Source organism: Thunnus thynnus, chromosome 15, assembly GCF_963924715.1.
Source record: "Thunnus thynnus chromosome 15, fThuThy2.1, whole genome shotgun sequence".
NCBI classification, from domain to species: Eukaryota; Metazoa; Chordata; class Actinopteri; order Scombriformes; family Scombridae; genus Thunnus; species Thunnus thynnus.
The window spans coordinates 1,328,334-1,349,745 of record NC_089531.1 but is presented as its reverse complement, the minus strand read 5'-3'; the positions used below and the strand labels follow the sequence as shown (position 1 = coordinate 1,349,745).

General features: G+C 43.1%; 4 protein-coding genes across 6 annotated transcripts; 1 reads left to right on the top strand and 3 right to left on the bottom strand.

Moving 5' to 3' along the window:
* Positions 1-2,049: 2,049 nt before the first annotated feature.
* Positions 2,050-9,385, bottom strand: LOC137198897 (zinc finger protein 271-like). 2 transcript variants are annotated; one of them, XR_010931702.1, is made up of 3 exons: positions 9,106-9,385; positions 3,990-6,397; positions 2,050-3,832 (listed from the first exon to the last, which is right to left on the bottom strand). XR_010931702.1 is itself a non-coding variant. In XM_067612905.1 (2 exons), the coding sequence occupies exons 1-2, from the start codon at positions 9,371-9,373 to the stop codon at positions 4,749-4,751; spliced, it is 1,917 nt and encodes a 638-aa protein (XP_067469006.1). In that variant the 5' UTR covers positions 9,374-9,385; the 3' UTR covers positions 2,051-4,748. The 2 variants fall into 2 exon arrangements, 1 of the variants encoding a protein (XP_067469006.1); XM_067612905.1 differs by having other exon boundaries at positions 2,051-6,397.
* LOC137198941 (RNA/RNP complex-1-interacting phosphatase-like) lies at positions 8,522-11,409 on the top strand. Of its 2 annotated transcripts, XM_067612968.1 has the most exons (3): positions 8,522-8,732; positions 9,006-9,032; positions 10,204-11,409. In XM_067612968.1, exon 3 carries the CDS (start codon positions 10,242-10,244, stop codon positions 11,079-11,081), a length of 840 nt encoding a protein of 279 aa, XP_067469069.1. In that variant the 5' UTR covers positions 8,522-8,732; positions 9,006-9,032; positions 10,204-10,241; the 3' UTR covers positions 11,082-11,409. The 2 variants fall into 2 exon arrangements, with proteins under 2 accessions (XP_067469069.1, XP_067469068.1); XM_067612967.1 differs by lacking the exons at positions 8,522-8,732; positions 9,006-9,032 and adding an exon at positions 9,492-9,650.
* Positions 11,410-12,211: 802 nt separating this feature from the next.
* On the bottom strand, positions 12,212-14,383 carry LOC137198939 (putative transcription factor ovo-like protein 3). Its single transcript, XM_067612964.1, has 2 exons — positions 14,067-14,383; positions 12,212-13,528 (listed from the first exon to the last, which is right to left on the bottom strand). Exons 1-2 carry the CDS (start codon positions 14,257-14,259, stop codon positions 12,837-12,839), a joined length of 885 nt encoding a protein of 294 aa, XP_067469065.1. The 5' UTR covers positions 14,260-14,383; the 3' UTR covers positions 12,212-12,836.
* A 94-nt stretch (positions 14,384-14,477) lies between these two features.
* On the bottom strand, positions 14,478-21,109 carry dnai2b (dynein, axonemal, intermediate chain 2b). The gene is made up of 12 exons (XM_067612912.1): positions 20,851-21,109; positions 19,535-19,696; positions 19,251-19,372; positions 19,021-19,163; positions 18,823-18,936; positions 18,388-18,527; positions 18,141-18,263; positions 17,244-17,467; positions 16,985-17,120; positions 16,741-16,887; positions 15,092-15,319; positions 14,478-14,786 (listed from the first exon to the last, which is right to left on the bottom strand). Exons 1-12 carry the CDS (start codon positions 21,031-21,033, stop codon positions 14,727-14,729), a joined length of 1,782 nt encoding a protein of 593 aa, XP_067469013.1. The 5' UTR covers positions 21,034-21,109; the 3' UTR covers positions 14,478-14,726.
* Between the last annotated feature and the right edge of the window lie 303 nt (positions 21,110-21,412).

The window sequence follows — 21,412 nt, the reverse complement described above, 5'->3', positions numbered from 1 at the left end:
CATATCCAATAAAATATTCATGAATGATATTCTTTTAGTGAGTTGGATTTTATTTCTCAGGTCTGTGTGTGTTCTATGTCTCAGCTGGCTGATATAAAGATGTTATGTTTTGGTAAAAGTTAGGAGAATCATCAATAATGTAATTGAGTAATTTGCTATCGAACATGAAACATATTTTCTTTCCTCCCATGATAATATGTTGAGAAACATCATCCACAGATGGCAGCATAGACTTCAGACTGAACCTGCAGCCTGTGATACTGTACATGTGATACGAGACACTTAATGATGGAGCGTTTATAAAACCACATAGTGAAGTCATGATATGATGAGTGATGACTCATCTCCTACCAGCATGTACAGCTCAGCATCAAAGTGTTGAAACAGACAAAGATGAACAGATAATGTTTAAAGGCTTTAAAGGAAACTCATGACTGGTATTTGTTTATGGACCGGCTCAACCAATGGGAGCAGTCGGTGAATATGTGACCTGCTCCACCTGTCTGTCTCTCTCGTCTTTTTGTGATGATTTTTTTCATTTTTAGAAGGGAAACACTGATTAAATAAAGCATCAAAGTTCATTCTTGACTTTGGGGATTGTAGTTTGACAACAACTCAAGGTCCACTAACTATTTTTTCTGTTTTCAGTCATATCACATGGTCCTCCAGTAGCTGTTGTGACTTAATCCGCAGCATTTTCATGTTGTCAAGCTGCTAATTAAACTGTTTCATTCAAGGGACAGACGATTCAAGATAAACTTTATCGTCATGCGTGTGAGCAGCCGAACGTCAGAACGAAACTGCTTTTACTTAAATGTGCAAAATAATACAAACAACAACATCATCTAAATGTCTTAAAACTGACATAAAAAGACAAAAACTGCTTCTGTCAGTCGCTGGTGGATGAAAAGCAGCAGCTGATTATTGAATAAAGGTTGATGCACAAGTGCAGAATCTCTGTTTCTGATTGGAGAACATACACAATTTATCAATGCAGCAAGAGTCTGGTATTCTATATGAAGCTTAAAGGACAAGTTCACAGTTTTTTAAACAACAGTCAGGAGCACAAATGAACATTAAAGCTGTTTTTCTTGCTGTAATCATTCCTCCTGTTCATACTGACCATTAGAAGATCCCTTCATAATAACCTTACAAAATAAAATCCACAGTCCTCCTTCTGTGTAAAAATGTATTTAAAAGTTTATCTGAAGCTAATATGAAGCTTCAGCGTCCAAATGAGTCAAATCAAGTAGATATCTTTCAACGTTACAGTCTTTTTAGTGTCAAAGTTCCTCTTTTTGTTACTATACTTCCACCTGCAGCTCAACAGGGAAACACTGTCCGAGGAAACACAAAGAGGGAATTTGATGCTAAAAAGACTGTAAATGTGTCAGATATCCACTTGATATGACTAACTCAGACTGCTGAAGCTGAATAGAAGCTTCACACAGACTTTAAATGACTGTGTGGACACACTGTGGATTTTGGCCTCCATCACTTCCATTGAAAGTATCAGTTGTGATTCTATCCTTTAAGATATATTATCCTCTGATATCTGATGTCTGGCATTAACGTGTTATCTGCCAGTATTAACATGAAATAAGCAGAGAACAAAGATCTTCCCTTTGTTGAGCTTAAAGTTCATATTTGAACATCACACTGCTCACAGCTGCATGTTTTAACATCTTTTCTCAGTTTGCTTTTGTGTTAAAGACACAAAAAGCAAACTGACCCCCCCCCCCCCCCCCCTCCCCTCATCTGTTTCTATTTGTATTATTAAAACGTTTTAATTATTCATTTATCTTCTTAAAGTCTAAAATAATCCCTTCAACCCTTCAACAGTGATTTGTCAAAAAGACAAAATCAACATTTCTTCAGTCAGATTATGAAATAACAGCAGGAAGTCAAACAGGAAATATGAAATGTTTTTTATTATCAGAATTTTTTTTTTTTTTTTTTTTTACATTAACAGGAAACAGTTTCAAACTCTGTCGAATCTCAACAGATTCATGTCACTAAAAACATGACCGAGAGTTTAGAAACATTTAGATTTCTCACAAATTAAAAAACAGATTATCATCATCATCATCATTAATAATAATAATAATAATCATAATAATAATAATAATAATAAATCATTATTCAGACTTCTGCATGAAATGAAAGACGGTGATGATTTCACAACAGGAAACTGCAGTGAAACGATGAACAGCTGATAAACTCAGAGTTTATTTGAGGACTGATGTGTCCTCGTCAGGCCGCCGTCCTAAATAAGATTTTGTTTTAATGACTTCCCTGGTTAAATAAAGGTTAAATAAAAAATAAAATAAAAATAAAGCTGCAGCTAACGATTCTTTTCATTTAGATTTTCTACTTCATTATATTAACTGTTGAGTAAATTAAACGTTCATCTTTATTCTTAAAGTCCAAACTGATTCAAACCAACAGATTCAGTTTATAAAAGGATGAAAAACAAACAGTGAAACCGGGTCTTGCATTTGATTGATTGATTGATTGATAAACGGATCATTTCAGCCCCTACAAGTGTCACTGATGGTCAAACACATTCACACAGTGAAGCAGCTCTGAGTAACAACAGCAGGAATTCACCTGACCAGAGTCTGATCCACTAAACAGATGATGAACAACAGCTGATCAGAGTCGGTTCAGTCACTCGGAGTTAACCGTGAGCATCATGAATGAAAACAGCCGTCATCATGGATCCGATATTACGAGTCACCATGGCAACGAGTCAATTAAAGGCAGAGCCTCGATTTTAATCCGCTGGACGTAGATAAAGTGGATACAGTGATGGAGTCATGATGTGTATCAGGCTGCAGCTACATTTTAAATAGATTTGTTCAGCTTTAATCTGACACATAAAACGCAGGAAGCAGCAACTGAAGATGAAAAACATAAAGATTTCAAACATAAATAGATCAAAGACACAGAGACGTGACTGTAAACTCACAGTCTGATCAGTAATAATGTGTTTGATGATTTGCATCGAGGTTAAAATACAGCAGATTTTAAATGTTGAGACGTCTGTTTGTATCTCAGCTCAACAACGTTCAGTGATGCTGCTCACTCAGAAATATTAATTATAATTATTTATATCTATTTTTTTTAACTTGAGGCTCCAAAAGCGAGTCAATCCCCATAGACCCCCATGTTAAAATGTCCAACTTTACAGCAGAAATAAACATGTTTACAGTCTGGTACAAACAACGGTTTTGGTCTCTGTAGCTAATTTCCTCTTTCATGACAACTGTACGGGGGGTGAATTTTTTTATAACTCACCCGTTTAAGTTTTATTAAGCCGTAAAGTTCTGCATAATGAAGGACATGGCTGCTTTGAGTGACAGGTCCGCCAGCCGCTAGGTGGCTTGTTTCAGCCGTTCGGCCCGCCTCTTTGCCTATTTTTGATTGGCTGGGAGTTAGGCAACGTCACGCACTGCCAAGATGGCGACGGCCGGAGCGGCTCGCTTTGAGCTTCAAAACCGCTCTTCAGAAACCAACGAGTGACGTCACGGTAACTACGTTAATATTTTTATACAGTCTATGGTTTGGTCGTGTTATCAAGGCTACGTTCACGTCACATGCTGGAGTGGCGGAAATCTGTTTGGCTTTTTTTTTTTTTTGCCTCCAATTGACTTGAACAAACGAATCTGAGTTTGTCAGATCAGATCTGGACCACTTCTCCACCTCACCACCACCTTTAATAAATAAATGAATCTAAGGCGGCAGAGACTGAGAGTTTTTATTTCATTCATCGGCAGCAGCTGTGGTGTTGTGGACGTTGGTGCTCAGAGCAAAGCTTTACTGAGCAGGACTATGGAGATACAAGGTTTCATCAGGATCAAATGGAAAAAGGACGGAGCAGAAGATTTAAGATCTTCATCCTGTAAATAATTATTTTCTATAAACATTAAAAACACAACAACGGTCTCTTCACTTGTTGATAGTTGATCTGATCAATCAGCTCAAACCTACATCTTTGTCATAAAATCAAAGAATACAGTTTAATGACAGCAGGTGAATTTAAACGGATGATTATTTAATGATTATTTATTTCTACTTTAGAACGTAACAGCATGAAACTATCATAAAATAAAGATTTACTTCTCTCTTCTAACTTTGTTAATTAATGATAAGAAACGTTTCTGTAACATCAACATTAAAGTTCTTGTTTTATGAATGAAGCGACATAAGTTGAAGCAGCTGCAGTGTTTGACCAATCAGTGACAGGCATCCCTGCAAACCCCGCCCCTAAACTTCCTGTATCTTTACAAAGTAAAACCTCCCCCAGAGCAGGAACTGTTTTTACAGCTGGAAATCTCCTACAGGAACTAACTTCAGTTCCTCAAAAGGTTCCTGGTTCTCCTGGAACGTTATTGATGAGGACCGAGAGCTGAAACAGAGAAACACGTTGTGACATCTGACCTGACATTTAGATGAATGAAAAGCTCTCCTGACACTAAAAGTCTGTGAATTTCTGTTTGTCCAGCGACTCTGAAGAGCCGTGAACACGAAGCTGAGTTTCTATAAAGGTTCCTGTGATGATGACTCCTGAGTTTAGTTTTTGAAGCTGTTTGAACTGAAATGTCGTCACGTTTTAGTTTAGCGGCTAAAAATAATCTGACTGAAAGATAAACGTGAGCTGAACTTTTTGCTGCGTGACTCTTAATACGTAAACGTCACAGACTTACAGAGTGACTGATGGGAGTCTGTTTCAGTTCGTGTGCAGCTCACAGCTGGATGAAGTCGTGACCCCCCTCCGGTCGTTTCAGGTTCACGTTTGCGGCTGAGTCTTTAACGGTTCGTTCTCCAGAGTGAACCTTCATGTGCGAGTCCACCGAGCGTTTCTCCTGGTACCTCTTCCCGCAGACGCTGCAGCTGTACGGTTTCTCCCCGGTGTGCGTCAGCATGTGTCTCTTCAGGTCGATCTTCTGGACAAAGCCCTTACTGCAGAGCTGACAGCTGAACGGTTTCTCCTTCTTGTGGAAGCGCTCGTGCGTCTCCAGTGAGATTTTCTGGCGGAATCTTTTCCCACAGAGGCTGCAGATGAACGGCTTCTCGCCCGTGTGGATCCTCATGTGTGAGTCGAGGTTGCCGATCTGGCGGAAGTTCTTGCCACAGACCCTGCAGGTGTACGGTTTTTCCCCGGTGTGGATCCTCTTGTGCACGTCCAGATGCTGGCTCATGGTGAACTTCTTGCCGCAGACATCGCAGGAGTAAATCCTCGGCTTCCCGCCTGTGTGGCTCTTAATGTGTCTCCTCAGGACGGTGTTTTCGATGAAAGTCTTCCCACAGAACTCGCAGATGAACGGTCTCTCGCCGGCGTGCAGCTTCATGTGTCTCTCCAGAGAGCCCTTCCTGGGGAAGTCTTTGCCGCAATCTTTGCACCTGAAGGGTTTCTGTCCGGTGTGCGTCCTCATGTGGATCTCCATGTCCCTGAAGCTGATGCCGCAGATGTCACAGATCCTGCTGGTTTCTCTGTGACTCTGGATGTGGAGCTGCAGACTCTCCGAGGACTCTGACTGCTCCCCACAGACGCCACAGCGACTGACGGGATCGTTTAAATGAGTCTCTGCATGCCGCACAAAGTTACCTTTGTTGTGAAAGGCGTTCCCGCAGACCTTGCAGCAGTGTGAAGGAGTCAGACTCGGTTTCCTGCGTCGGCTCCTGGTAGCCGGTGGCTCGTCAGACTCGTGGCTGCGGACGTGTCGCCGCAGCTCGGCGCTCTTACCGAAGCCTTTCCCGCAGACGTTGCAGCTGAACGGCGATTGTCCGTCGTGAGCCTTCATGTGTCGCTCCAGAGAGCCGGTGTGGCTGAACTCTTTGCGGCAGATGGTGCACCTGAACGGCTTCTCGGCTGTGTGGATCCTCATGTGCGTCACCATGTTGCCCTTCTGGTTGAAACCTTTTCCGCAGACGTGGCAGCTGAAGGGTTTCTCTCCGGTGTGCAGCCTCAGATGCGTCTCCTGAGCTCGGATTGAGGGGAACTTCTTGCCGCAGATGTCGCAGGTCCGGCTGCTGTCGCGGTGTGTCTGAAGGTGCAGCCTTAGACTGTCGATGGACTCCAAATGCTCGCCGCACAGACCGCACAGACAGTCTGCGTCCTTCGAGTGTTTCTCCACGTGTTTCATCAAAAAGCCTTTCCTGTCAAAGGACTTCCCACACACTCTGCAGCAGTGAGAAGTCGCCTCCTCATCGTCTTCTTCGTCCTCTCCAGCCGGATGGTCCGGAGAGTTGGGCTGAGACTTCGGGTCTGAAACGTCCTCCGGTCGGGAGGAAGTGCTGGGACGAGGTTCCTTCAGTTGGTCGTCCACAGAGACTTCCTGCTTCAGATGTTTGTCCTCAGAGAGACTCTGGACACCGACGGACAGACACAACTCTGCAGAGAAGATCACATGATACTAGTTTATGACACAGAAACTGCTTATTCAAATACACAATGAACTGATAATGAAGACAAACTGATCAAAGCATCAGTTCTTCATTTTGTCTGAATTCAAGCAGCTGAACAAGAAACTAAAAAAACAATTCTGACTTATGAAGACAACATCCCTGTTTGAGTCCGGCCATCACTGTCACTCATTTCCTGTCATCTCTCCACTATCGCTGTCTTGAGATGAAATAAATTGCCCAAAACTTAGTTTAAACTAAAGAAATGTCAGATCATAATAAATAAAAAGAGTCATTTAATGCTTCTGAGTTTGTGTGCGCTCAGTGTTCAAGTTTCCACATCACACTCGTGTAAGTTCATGGCTTCAAACTAGTTGTGATGTCACACATCCTGCTCGAAGGCCCGCCAATTAAAATTGGATTTTTAATGAGCAGAGAATCAGAGAAACTTTCAGCAGATGAATGTAAAAACAAACTGCAGAGAGAAGAGAACAACATCCAACTGAAAGAACAAAAGAAGAACATATGTTGGAGTGGAGGGAGACATTAAACAATTAACCAATTATCAAAACAGATTAGCCAATTAATTAAATAGTTGGTAAGTAATCATTTAATTGATTAATGGTTGCTGCTCTGTTATCTTTTACATTGTTTATATCTGTCATCATTCAGGTTTTGTCTCATCTCTTTGAACTTTTCACTTTTTGACTTGTTTTTGTCAACTCAACCATCACTAATGGAGTTTGGTAAAGTTGGAAATATATCCACAGATTTGAACTTCCTGGATCAATAACTCATAAGCGAAACATTGTTAAAACACTAACGAGGCCTCTTTCCTAACACAGTCGGACAGACAATGAGCTACAACCTAATTTTCACCAAAGTTCTCCATGTGCAGCCGGCTGTGAGACGAGTGTGCCGCGACCATCAAAAAAGTGCAACATCAGAAAGAGGCGCTACAACAATATTCAATAACTTCAAACAGTCTCCTGCTGGTTAAACTACAACATTTAGTTTGAGAAAAAAAGGTTTTTGTATCATTTAGGGGATTTGAATTTTCTTGAATGTTCATATGGTTACTAATAGATCATCTCATGGCCACTGCCTTTAAACCAATCAAATGAAGGATGTATAGTCACTAGCCAATCAGGAGCAACTTTCAATTAAGCTCCACCTACAGTGATCATAAATCTGCATTTACTGCAAAACCACTATGATGGAGAAAGAAATCTTTCAATGTAATTCATTTGGGTTCCTTTGAAAATGTGTCTCCAACCCTGTTACATGATTATATGTAAGTAATCTTTTTTTTGTATTGTCTTTTCATTGTAGATGAATGAATTAATGGATGAACTTGATTGATCCCTGCAGAGGAAATTCACATGTTCCAGCAGCTCAAAATTAGAGGAAAAAGTCAGATAAATAAGATAAAAGATCAATAAAAAACTATATATACACATATACACTATCTGTCACATACACAGATATGACGTGCAGTAGTAAAACACACATGATGTGTAGCATTGAACAGATGAGTGAACAACAGGAAAAGAAGACTGATGTTGAAATCTTACTGCACGAGGATGAAACATGAAATAAATCAGACAACATCAGTGGTGCAGTACGCTGCTGCTAAACAGTCTGACTGCTGTCGGGATGAAGGACCTGCTGCAGCGCTCCGTCTGCAGCTGTAGCTGTCTGTTGCTGGAGGAGCTGCTTAAAGCCTCCATGGTCTCACGCAGGGGACGAGACGTGTTGTCTCCGTGCTTCCACCTCGCCAGCAGACCACGGTGTAAAAAAAACTGCTGATGCCACCATAGTGTCATAAAATGTTCTTAACAGTGTCCTGCACACTCCAAAGACCTCAGTCTCCTCAGTAAATGAAGACGTCCAACCAGTCCAGTTTGTTTTTGAGATGAACGGCGAGGTATTTGTTCACTCCCACCTTCTCAGTATCCAAACCCCGGGTGTTCACCGGTGTAGTCTGGAGCATCTCCTTTGTCTTGCTGGCATTTAAGTGAAGATGATTGAGCTTCACATACTGTGCTCTGTTGGTGAGGTAGTCCATGGTCCATGCAGCCAGGTGGCAGTCTACTCCCGCTCCTTCTAGCTTCCCCCTGAGCCGTGATGGCTGTGTTGTGTTGAAGACACTGGGAAAGTCAAAGAACATGACCCGTAGTGTTCTCAGGGTTCTGGAGGTGTGGGAGGGATCTGTGACATCCACCGCAGCGCCTGGTTGATCGGCGAACTGCAGGGGTCCAGCTTTGAACTCACCAGGGGGGTCGGAGGTGGTTGAGTACGGTTCTTTCCATGGTCTTCATCAGGTGATAAGTTAAGGCCAGCGGTCTGAGGTGGTTGGACTGCCTGAGGTGCGCACTCATCGGTACTGAGACCACACAGGAAAACTTCCTGTATAGTTTCAGTACCGAAGACTGTAAAGACTGAAAGAGGCGTCGTTTGTGTTTTAACGACGTTTCGCTTATAAGTTAACGATCCGCGAAGTTCGAATCTGTCAATATGTTTCCAACTTTACCGAACTCATTAACGTTTTTTGTTTGTTTGTTTTAATCAAACCACCTGCTGACCACCACCTGAAGACCATGAGATGCTCTACAATAAACACAGTAAGTAGTCCCTGATGTATGATTGTTGTCTCAGATCTACTGACCGTGTTTCTGTCTGTATCCGGACACTGACCTGTCCTGCCGGCTGCAGGGTCGCCTCTCAGCTTCTGCCCGGGCTCCTCCGGTTCTCTCTCGGCCGCTCGAGTCGCTTCGAACACGGTGAAGATGTTGTTCACGGCCGCGGTGAGCCGCTCCGTCACCAGCCGCTTTAGCTGCTCTATGTCCGCCTGCCTGCGCTCCTTCAGCAGCCAGAAGATCTCCTCTGCGGCCGCCACCAGCTGCGCGTCGACCACCGCCCGCAGGCTGCGGCTCTCCGCCGTTTTTGACCGTTTTTTGGACATTCTGGCAGAATTTCCACCGAACAAAGAGTAGAATGTAAACAATGCCAGGACTCTTCCGGGGTCTCCAACCCTGCGTCATTACGTAAACGCCGACGTGACATTACGCTCACATGTCACGTCAGCGAGAACGTGGTTCGAGGATCGCTAACCGCTAACTGAGTCCAGAAACCCGACAGTTCCTTGTTTTTTCGGGATTTTATGTGTTTTGACGTCTGTTTTGGAGTTTTAACTTTTCGTTTTGTTTGCTGAGAAAACGCAGCTTCGTGTGCATTAACCGGTACGACCTGTAAACCAAACTCTATTTAGAATTCTGTTTGTTAAATGTTTCCTCACTAACCTGTAGAGTTACATACACTCAGAAACATGTCATAATACCTGTTTTAATTTGATAATATCTTCTGGTAAATTCGGCTTATTATTGTTCCACCAACCAACATTTTCTTGTGATAAATTTGCGCTTTTTTGAAGATATTTGTGCTCTGTTCCCTTTTTGAACAAGAAGGTGATTTATGTATTAATAAAAAGTCAAATCGCTTTCATCACCTAAATGAACACCTTTCAACTTTATCGGGGACTGTATAAAGTTTATTCACATTACAATCATCTTAATTAAGTCTCTAACAAGAACAAATGTTGCATCTGTATTCTGTTTAAAGATAAATATGTATATATACATATCTATATTTTACTCTCATAGATGTTTGTGAATCACTTTGATGCTGAATTGTATAGCGGTATTTGTTTTTTCAATAAAGTGAGTTTTCCTGAAGTATTTAATATTTATTACACAGGGTGTTGAGACAAACATGTTTCTGTTTGTGATGTTGCAGGTTGAAGGTGAAAAGACAGAAACATCAGAGCAACTGAGATGTCTCATAAGAAGAAGAAGAAGAAAAATGGCGTACCTGACAGGTGGCTGGACTATTGTCCTGTAGGACGCAGGATACCAGGAACTCGCTTCATCGCCTTCAAAGTGCCTTTAAAACCGTCTCTGAACTCTCGTGTTGCAGAGTCTGACTCCTTCAGTCTGTGGGAGCTTCTGGACTCTGTGCAAAGTCAGAACCAGGAGCTGGGTCTGATCATCGATCTCACCTTTACCACCAAATACTACCAACTGTCAGACGTCCCGCAGACCTGCTGCTACGTCAAGATCCTCACAGAAGGTCGCCGAGTGCCCCCCGATGCTACCATCCTGAGCTTCAAGCAGGTGGTGACACACTTCCTAAACGAGAACCGCGATAATGACAAGCTGATCGGAGTCCACTGCACACATGGCCTGAACCGCACTGGATACCTGGTCTGCAGGTACCTCATCGACGTGGACGGGCTGGAACCTGAGGCAGCCGTGGAGCTCTTCAATGCCTGCAGGGGGCATCGCATCGAGAGGCAGAACTACCTGCTGGACCTGCAGCAAGGCGCCAAGAGGAGCAACGCTGGCATCGACCAGCTGGAGCAGGAGCCATCCAGAGGACTCGCTGTGGAGCGAGTGTCTGGCTCCGCCCCCACCCAGAGACCGCCGTCAGGCCCCACCCCCACAGAGACACCAACTGACCCAACAGAGGAGACGCAGACACCAGGTGAGAAACGACCACCTGGCAACCGCCGTCGCCGTGGAGCTCGGCATCGTCGGGGCAACAAGCCTCCACAGAGCGGCCTCCTCCCCACTCCTCCACTGTCCGCCTACCAGTGGAGCCCCGCCCCTTCGTGATACCCTGCTCACTTCCTTGGAACACCTGGAGCGGCAGGAACCGTCGTGTTAACAAACCTCAGAGACACAAAGTGAGTCTGTGAGCAGCCGGTGACGTGTTTCCTGATTGATAGAGTGTCAGTGACTGGTGCCTCCACCTGACAGGCAGGTTTGTGTCTTTGCTAAACTTTTGCAGATGGAGCCGATAAAGTTTTATGTTCCAAGTCTGGATGATTGAGAAGTGGCTAATTTATTAGTTATAGTTCTTCAACACCGTTTGAGCAGCTGATGTTTCTGTTCACAGATGTTGTTTTCATAAAGATTTAATAAAAAGGTCACTTTCTTCAAACCTTCTTCTTCTGTGACCCTCGATACGTTTACAAACACCAATTCTTCTTCTGTGGACGCATTTTGTGTTTCCTGTGGCTGCTTCACAATAAAAGCCAGTCTTTTAATGTGAAGCAGCAGCAGCAGGAAATGTGTTAGCATTAGCAGTAAGCTAACAGCTGATTGGCTGCTGGAGAGTGAACATTAAACAGTGAAGCTGATATCAATCAGATCAAATTACAAACTAACTCTGGTTCACATGACACGTCTGGTCTGAATGGCCACGAACGATAAACATTCCTATAGAGGTAATAACTGGATTTAAATATACTGAATAACCACGTGTGAAAATATGACAAACATCATTTTTAAAATGTGCTTTGAGTTCATGAAAATCTTAAAGATAATACATTTTAAGTCCAGCTGACATTAAAATTCATTTTTGCTAAAAATCTGAATCTCCGCTGTGTTTTTTATGTGAGAAATCAACCCATCATAAGGTCACTTTAGTAGTTGCTCTTGAGCTTTCAGTCATATGACATGATCTTCCTTAGCTGTCCAGTTGTCATTGAGTTACAGATGTTCACCTTTCTGTTTCTTGTTTCTGAGCCTTTTATGGATGTTGGCTTCATTGAACGGCTGAGTGAAGAGCTCCAACTGAGAGCTCCGGAACAGCTACTAAATGAACCTCAAAGCTCAACAGTCGTCTGATATTTCCTTTAACAAACAGCGTCCTCCTGTGTTGATGAGTCACATGTTTTCAAGAAACATTTGATGTCAACAGTTGCAGTGAAGATTTAAGATGAATGAAAGTAGAACTCAGGTTTGTCTAGAAAAGTAGAAAATGTTTTTATTAGGATTCAGAAACAAGAGCCGAATACAGAACCTGAAACTGGATGAACAGAACCAACAAACAACAGTCACTCAAACTAACTTTGTTGACCAGCTGTGACTTCTTGTCCTTGAACACATCGTTAGAGGTCATGTGAGTTCACACTGTTGCAGAGAAACTCTTCATCCACAGAAACTATAACGTCTTCTATCAACTCAGGAAGCTGCAAAAGAATCTGTGACTCACCAAAAGCTTTACAACCGAGGTAACAGATACAATACAAATACTAAACACAAAGAATCAGAAAATCTAAAAAGTTGGGCAGGTGGAGTCAACCATCAGGCGTTACCATGGAAACAATAATGAATAAGTCTTTCTCTTCATACTTTAATTGATTTCACCCCAAAACCACAGCGAGGTCACGACATGTTCACACCAACAGAAATGAGTATCGGTGTCATTATCAGTCGTGATGTTTTAGTCTTTACCAGGAAAAAGTTGTAATATTTCTTCTTCATGCTTCCTGATCTCACATATTAACGATCAGTCGGGTGGAAACAGACAATGATCTGAATCATTTTATTAGGCCGTAGAAACAAACAGAACTAGAACTTGACTCAGGATGTTGAAGTCTTCCTCTGCTGGTTCTGGTTTCTCCTGCGGGGGCGACACCTATGCTTCGTCTTCCTCCACACCTGGAGAAACGTCTTCCCACAGTCGTCGCAGGTGTTCGTTTTCTCGCTCGTGTTGGCGTTTGTGTCGCGGTGTGAGCGACGGTGAAATGGTCTCTCTCTGCTCTGGCTCTCTGGCTCCGGGTTCTTCTTCGTCTTCCTCCTCCTCCTCCTCTTCCGGATGCTCAGGTGAGTCTGCAGGTGAAGCTCCAGACTATCGGCAGCCTCAAGTCGCTCGCCGCACATGCCGCAGACAGGCTCCGCCTCCTGCAGGTGAGCTCGAACATGTCTGAATAACATCCTGCGGAGTCTGAAGGTCCTGCTGCAGACTCTGCAGCCGAACAGACCTGCTCTCTGCTGGTCCGGAGCAGATCTGGTCTCCGCTGTGTCCTGGTTGTAGTCCTCGCTGTCCTCAGTCTCAGCTTCAGATGACGACAACACCTGGATGTCCGGAGCTCGAGTTTCTGTCCCTGCAGCTGACAAGGATGCAACTGCACGGCCTGAGCTGTAGGTGAACTCGATGATGTCAGCTTCGTCCAGCTCTCCCACCACTTCCTCTTCGATGCGTTGGTCCTCCTGGTTCTGCAGCTCAGGGTGAACCTCGACTTTACAAACAGACAGCTGCTGAGTGAAGACAACTGCAAGAAACAAAAAGATTTAATATGAATGCTGCAGTAAAAGTACCAATACATTCATTTAAAAATACTCCATTACAAGTAAAAGTCCTGCATGAAAAATCCTACTGCAGTAAAGTATTATGAGCTTGATGTAGTTAAAGTATTGCAGTAAAAGTAGTGGTTTGGTCCCTCTGACTGATATATTATTATATATGACATCATTAGGTTATTAATATTGAAGCATCAGTGTTAGAGCAGCATTATCTCAGGGCACTTTTCACATACAGCAGGTCTAGACCCAACATTCCCCCATGAGCAGCACTCAGCGACAGTGTTGAACAAAAAAAACCAATCATAAAGCAATAAAACCATTTATAATCTGACTGTTTACATACAGATGTAATACCAGTAGCTCTCCTGCAGATGGCGCCATTTCATTGTATCAAATGCCTCGAAACAGTCAATAATTTTGAGCGCAGTTGCTTTGATTCAGCTTTAATTACCTGTAACACGTCACACGGCGTCACAGATCAGTTTCAGGTGTTGTCTCGCGACTCACCTGCGGGAGGAAGCTCCATGATGGGTTTGTGGAGCGCGCAGAGCAACGCGTGCTGCCGGGAGATCACTTCCTGACTCAGAGCCGCCTCCTGTTCATATTTATCGATCATTTTCTCAAAAGCTCCCAAAATCTCTTCGACCGCCGCGTTCAGCCGCTGACTGACGAACAGCCTGAGCCTCTGGACCTGAGACATGTTCACACCGAGAGCCGGGAGCGAACCGGGAGAGAGTTTGTTACGGTTTGTTCCCGCACAGAGAACAATACCGACACGAGGATTCCTGTTTCCGCAATCCTTCGAAATAAAAGCAGTCCTGGAAACCTACCCACACTGAAAACTATCAAAATAAAATAGAAAAGTGCTGCTCAAAAAGTGCTGTTTAATTAAAAAATACGTGAACAGCAACAAATCAGTCACATCTGTAAAAACAATTTATTTTTTGAAATTTGTGGGTTTTACAGTTTATTATCTTTGTTTTATATATTTCTCTTTTTCTCCCTGTAAAGAACTTCTGTTTTGAAAAGTGATGTAGAAACACTAAAATAAAGTTCGTTTTACAGAAACCTTCTATTGAACAGAATGTACAGTCAGAAGACAGCTGACGACTGTTGAAACACAACAACATTCACAATAAACAATGCAGAATAAATGTTTTTTTTTCACTAAGATGTTTCAGTTTCTGCTTCTTCTTTCACTTCTTTTTCTTCACAGACACCTTTCTCCTGAAAACAAACAAACATAGAAGTTTAAAATAAAACAAGTTATGTTTAAGAGCCGATGGACTGTCAGGAAATAATAAAGCTCACACTGTCATCCAATCAGTCTGTAAGCAGAACATGTGATATTTTACACTTGAAGCATCCTATTATATTTTTTTTTTCTCAAAAAAACATTTTAGAGAAAGTTAAACACCTGACTGCTGGTTTAAGACCCACTGGAAAAAATTGTGAACCTTTCCTTTATGTCTCAAGATCTGCAATTATAATTTTTTCAGAATAAAAGCAGTTGTTCTGGGGTCTGTCCTCACCCGGTGTCTCTCGTCCTCCCTCTCCCTCCTCCTCCTCTGCTCCGTCTCCACCACGCTGTAGAAGTCGTTCTCAGCTCGAGCAATCAGCTGATCGGGACTCTCCTCTCCATCCGCGTCTCGTCCTCCGTCCTCCTCTCTGCTCTGCTCCGAGCGACTCCTCTCCTTCAGACGGATCTCTCTCTGACGAGCCTCCAGGATCTTCTCCCGCTTTGTCTCTCGCTCGAACATCTGCAGACACGCAGTCAGAGACTCTGTTCACATGTACGGTTTAGATTTCTTAAATAAAGACTGGCAGCATTTTCTCATGATAAAGAGAGGTGGTGAAGTTTCAGTCCTGTCAGCTTACATCCTGTATGTAAAGCTGAAGATTAATTTGAAAATGATACAGCTTTTATAAACTATTCTGATCTGAGAAGAATCTCTTTCAGTGTTTTAATAGTTTATTCAATTTGATTTTCTTCGTGCATCAGGGATGAAATGTTTTACAGTGAAAAATGTTTGAGTTTGTGCTGCTGTCAGAGTTTTTCAGCTCCCACTGAGGAAGATCGACTTGTGACTTTTATGCTAAAGTGACTCAAGTATTTATTCAGACATGAGAATGATTTGTTAAACCAAACATGCAGGTCTGAAAAGGGCTTTAAAGGACACATATTCAGCACATTTCCAGCTCTATATTTATATTCTGGGGCTCTACTGGAATATCTTTGCATGATTTCCAGTTAAAAACTCCTTATTTATCTTCTACTGGTCCTTTATGCAGCCCCTCAGTTCAGCCTCTGTCTGAAACAGGTCGTTTTAGCTCCTGTCTCTTTAAAGCTATAATATGTAACTATTCTGCTTTAAAATGTCTAAAAACGATTAGACCTACGCTCTATATTTGAGTTGTGTACTTACATTATCCAAATGTTTCCAACAATTTTCAACCCCACAGAAACCCGTAATTTTAATTAAGATAACGGTCCATTTAATTTGGTCGCCTGCCAATTGCGTCATGCCTCCTCTACCCAAGACCACACGCATACAAGATAATACATCGGCATGGTTGTTTTTAACTATATCTTTAAACCATATGAAGGATGTTGGACGTCTGGATGTTAAGAGAAACAAGCTGAGCAAAACATTAGCAGCAGCTCAAACAGTGTCGGAGAAACACTGATTTTTTTATGCGAAACTGCTTTATTGAGTGTTTTTTCCAGTTTTAATCATCATGTATGTTTGTTCTGGAGAGGAGGAGACCTCTGTGGATAATTCGGCTCCCAGTAAAAACATCCTGAAGGAATCCTAACCAGGAGAACCTGGTTTAACAATTCAGACAACTCCCATGATCCCACGCTACTTCACAATGTCATCAAACTCCGTATTTTGTTATAGTTTCTATTGAGAGACCCCTAGTGGCAGAAATGACATATTGTGTGTTTGAGGCTCCTGATGAGCCCACTCTGTTCTGATTGGTCAGCTTTCAGGAAGCTTCCTCCGGCTCCGGAGGCTATGTAAACAAACTATAGTAGCAGGATTTCACTTCTTTTTCTCCTTCTTTACTCCAAATGTCAACTTCTTCATCTTTAATGAGATGAATTATATTTAATGGTTTTATGATCTCCTCTCTCAGTAATTTCTACTGTTAATGTCTGAGTTTTTGTGGGTCTCACAGCAGCCAGCAGACTCTTCTCATTCTTCTGGAGGCTTGACAGTCCGGAGCAGATCTCCAGCAGCGTGGCTCCACCCTGCTGAGAGCCGCACGCCACCAGGCGGCCATGATCCTGAACCCGGAGGCTGTACAGAGCCTCATCACACACCTGAACACAACACACACACACAGGAACAGAAACTCTGCAGATGTTTGCATCTCCATGGAAATGTGACTGAAACAGGTTTAAGATGACGTCAGGGCACCTTGAGGCTCAGCGTGGGGTCGTTCTGTTTGAACAGGATGTCCCAGACGTCCAGCACGCCGTCCATCTTTACAGTGAAGAAGACAGACGGTCTGACCGGACTCCAGCAAGCGTCCGTCAGGTACGACATCTGGTATCTGAAAAATACCAAAACAGCAACTAGATGAAACGATTAAAATGAGATTAAACAAGTTGCGACAGAACTAAATTAGACGATTTTATCTTTAATATCGACGTGGATCAACCGATCTGGTCCTCACCTGGTCCACATGATGGATGACTCCTTGATGTCTTCAGACCAGATGCGAGCCGTCCAGTCGCCCACGGTGAGGAAGTTTTTGGGGAAGAAGGGGTTCCTTTGCAGGGCGTACACGGGTCCGTGGTGACCGTCGTACGTACACACGATCTTCTCTGTCGGAGTCTTCGCCTTCCTGTTACAGGACACAACGACGCCCTGCTCCGTCCCCACCATGAACTTAGTTGGCTGCAGACACAGGACGACTCTTAAAGGGACAGTCCCACATTCTGTTCCACTACAGTTAGCCTAGCTTAGCTTAAAGACTGGAAACAATTAGTGTAGCTTAGCATAAAGAAAGAAAAGAGGACGACTCTTAAAGGAATAGTTCATCATTCTGGGAAACTGTTCTCTTTCTCTCTAGGAGTTAAGATGTTCAGATTGATTCCTCTCTCATGTCTGTACACTAAATATGAAGCTTCAACCTGCAGCTGATTAGCTTAGCTTCACATAAAAACTGAAAACGGGGGGAAATATCTAACTTTGATTAGCATAAACAGCTAGCCTAGTTGAGCATAAAGGCTTGAAACAGGTGGAAAAAAACTAGCTTAGCCTCGCATAAAGACTGGAAGCAGGGAGAAAAAGCTAGCTTATCTTAGCATAAACAGCTAGCTTAGCTTAGCATAAAGACTGGAAACAGAAGGAAACAGCTAGCTTGGCTCTGTCCAAACGTAATAAAATCCATCTCCCAGTAGCTAAAGCTCACTGATCAACACATTATATCTCCTTTGTTTCATCTGAACAAAAGCGTAAAAATGACATTTTGCTGTTTTACAGGCTGTTGTGTTTGGGTTTTGATCAGCAGCACTAACTCCCAGTCGTGTAACCCGTGCATGAAGTTCACCTGCAGACAGAAACTCACCATGGTGGGCTCAAACTCCAGAGAGATGGCTCCTAACGCTCGGTCCAGGTTCCCCTCCCGACCCGGGTCCAGAACCAGACGCTCTGTGGGTTCGCTCAGCCTGCGGACGTCCCACCACAGAACCTGAGACAAGAGTTAAAACATTATTTTAAAGGGTCTTTCCACCTGAAGTTCCCGAAGGTGAAAAAGTCTTCTGTGGCCTGATGATGTCACTATGACATCATCACTATGACATCATCAGGTCTACCTGTCCGTCAGTGGAGGCAGAGAAGGCATCTGTCCCAGTCTTGGACTGCAGCCAGATGATCTTGTAGACTGGGTCTCTGTGACTCTGCTCCACTGAGGAAACCTCCACTGGCTGGCTGCCTCTCCGGGTGTCCCAGTACGCTGAAACAAACACACAATTTAATTAATCACACACAGGAGGTCACCTGTCTGTCTGAGAACTTCTGTATATAAACACTGCAACATTTTTAATGAATGTTTTTAAAGATCTCTGTCCTGTATGTACAGTAAGTGTGTCTATGTACAGAGATCAGCACAGTGTTAATGGTCAGTGCAGGAATACACGGGTGACTGACAGTCTTCATGGTGGTGGTGTTATTAGTCATGTTTTCAAAGCCGTTTTTGGTAGTTGTAACCTGTGGGTAGTATATGTCTCTGTCTGTCTGTCTGAACCCACCAATCTGTCCGTTGTAGCTTCCTCCCACCAGCGTGTGAGAGTCTTTGGGGTTGTAGTCCAGACAGACGAGTGGAGACGTCGGCTTCAGAGTCATCTCTGGTCTGTTGGGGTTCTCTGCAACAAAACAAACATCCACCTCTGAGCACATCCTGTCTGTCTTCATACCTATCTGTCCGTCTCTCTGTCTGTCTCACCCACCGATGTCCCAGATGTAGGAGTCGAGGCTCATGTCTTTGGAGGTTTTCTGGAACTGCAGGCACGAGTAGGCGGCCGCCAGCTTCCTGCCGCCGTCAGGATGCCACGACAGACAGGTGACGGTGCGCTTCACCTGGTTAGGATCTCTGCAGAGTCACAACACACACACTTACACTCATACAATAGGGGATTGTTGCTGTATGTTGTCATGTTTGTTGTTTGTTGTCAGGTACCTGAACACGTTGATGGTCTTGGCAGACGGTGGTTCCTGACTCTCCTCCACCTCCTCCTCGTCCTCAAAGTACTCCTGGTAGATGTCCACAGCGTTGTTCTGTCTGATGCAGTGCTCCATGACCTAGACCACAGACAGACAGATGACATCACAGAGTACCAGGTCACCTCACAGCTGAGGGGCGTGGCCACGATGCAGACACACCCCACTGATCATAACAGCTTATTGGATTTATTTACCACTTTATCAGGAACCGGAATGTGACGGAGGTAAAGTGGATCTTACGCTGCCCAGCTGCAGGATGCTGTTGATGTAGCTCTCGTCTTTCTCCACCTTCTTCCTGAAGCGGATGGTCTGTTCCATCTCATGGGGGTTGACATCTTTGGGCCATCCCCCCTCCACGTGGTTTATCCCACGGCTCTCCGACTCAAATCGCACCGTGTTCACCTACTGACACAAACACCTGAGCTTACAGAGATACATCACAGCTTCATCTTGTTAACATGCTCCTGGACAATTCTGAAGGTTAGAGGGAGAAATATAAAAAGCACTTTAGTTCATTTACCTGCAGAATATGGCTCCAACTAACAGTTATTTTTATTATGAATTAATCTGTCAATTCTTCTCTTGATTAATCGATTAATTGTCTGCTTCACACATCAGAAAATGGTGAAAACTGTTGATCAGTGTTTCCCAAAGACCAAGATGTCAAATGTCTTGTTTTGTCCACAACTCAAAGATATTCAGTTTACTGTCATAGAGACTAAAGAAACCAGAAAAAATTCACACTTAAGAAGCTAGAATCAGAGATTTTTTTTCTTAAAAAACGACTCAAAACGATTAATTGATTATCAAAATAGTTGACGAGTAATTTAATAGTTGACGACTAATCAATAAATCGACTAATTGTTGCAGCTCCACTGCAGAAATACAGAATGAAAAATACATTCTTACTGATAAATGTCCTACTAGTGTTTTTATTTAAATACCCCCCTGGCTTTACTTTATTTTGTTATTTACTTGTATAACTGTAATTTAGTTTAGTTTCCTGACTTGATACTCTCTGTTTCTGTCATTGTACATATCTGAGTTTCCAATAAAGATTGATTTAAAAAACAAATTTGTTAGATGCGTAGTTGTTTATATAATATAATATCTTTATGCATGGAGACTGTTTCCTGAAAACTTCTGCTATGACATTAATACAGGTGTAACATCACGGCGCTGCCATAGGTTAACCACTAATTAAAACATCACGTGACCTGACTGAAACCAGCCATCTAATTAAACAAAAAGACGTCACTGTAACCTCAGAGATCGACATGAGAGAAACACAAGTACATGTTTATGTTTGTACAGTAGTTTAAGGTAAACTACATGTATTTAATGTCAAGTCACGCATTGTATGCAGATTAAAGTAGTGCACATGTATTATTATCTTATACGTAAACGTATACTAACCTGATGTACTAATGAAGCTGAAAGTAAACGTAATAATGTAATGTACCGTGGATGTAGCTGTATATAAACCGTGTAGTTAACATAATATGTGACATAGCTGAATATTATGTAAAGTAAGGCAGCTGCAGGGAACAGCTCACCTGGTGCTCCGACATGTCCCGGCAGCTCTGCAGCGCCTGGTCTCGGGGGTTTTTCGGGATGAACTGCAGAGCCAGGCTGGGGTCCGGAGGGACGTCCACCAGCAGCTCGGCAGGCCGGTCAGAGAACAGACACTGTCGGCCAAACTCACCGCGGAGCTTCGTGTAAACATGAACGATCTCCATCCTGCTGCCGGTAACCGTTTAAACACCGGAAACCGTCCGAGTGACCGTTATGAACGGACTCAATAAACTTTTACACACCGCGGTGCAGTTTGTCGTATCCTAGCAACGCTGTGAACGCGGAAGTATTGACTGTATCCTAGCAACAGGATACGATTTAAACTTTGTTTAAAAAAACGATAACACCCAGAGACACGGTTTATACTCGAAAGTTAAATCAGTTTAAAGTTAAATAAAAGCTGACAAGACGGTTTCTTGACATTTATTGTCAGTTAGCTGGTGTTAAAAATAATGTTAGCTAACATTATAGCTAAACACTAAACAGACTGCATTTAGCGTTTTTAATTACACAAAAGGTTTCTAACCTTATTTTACAACAGTA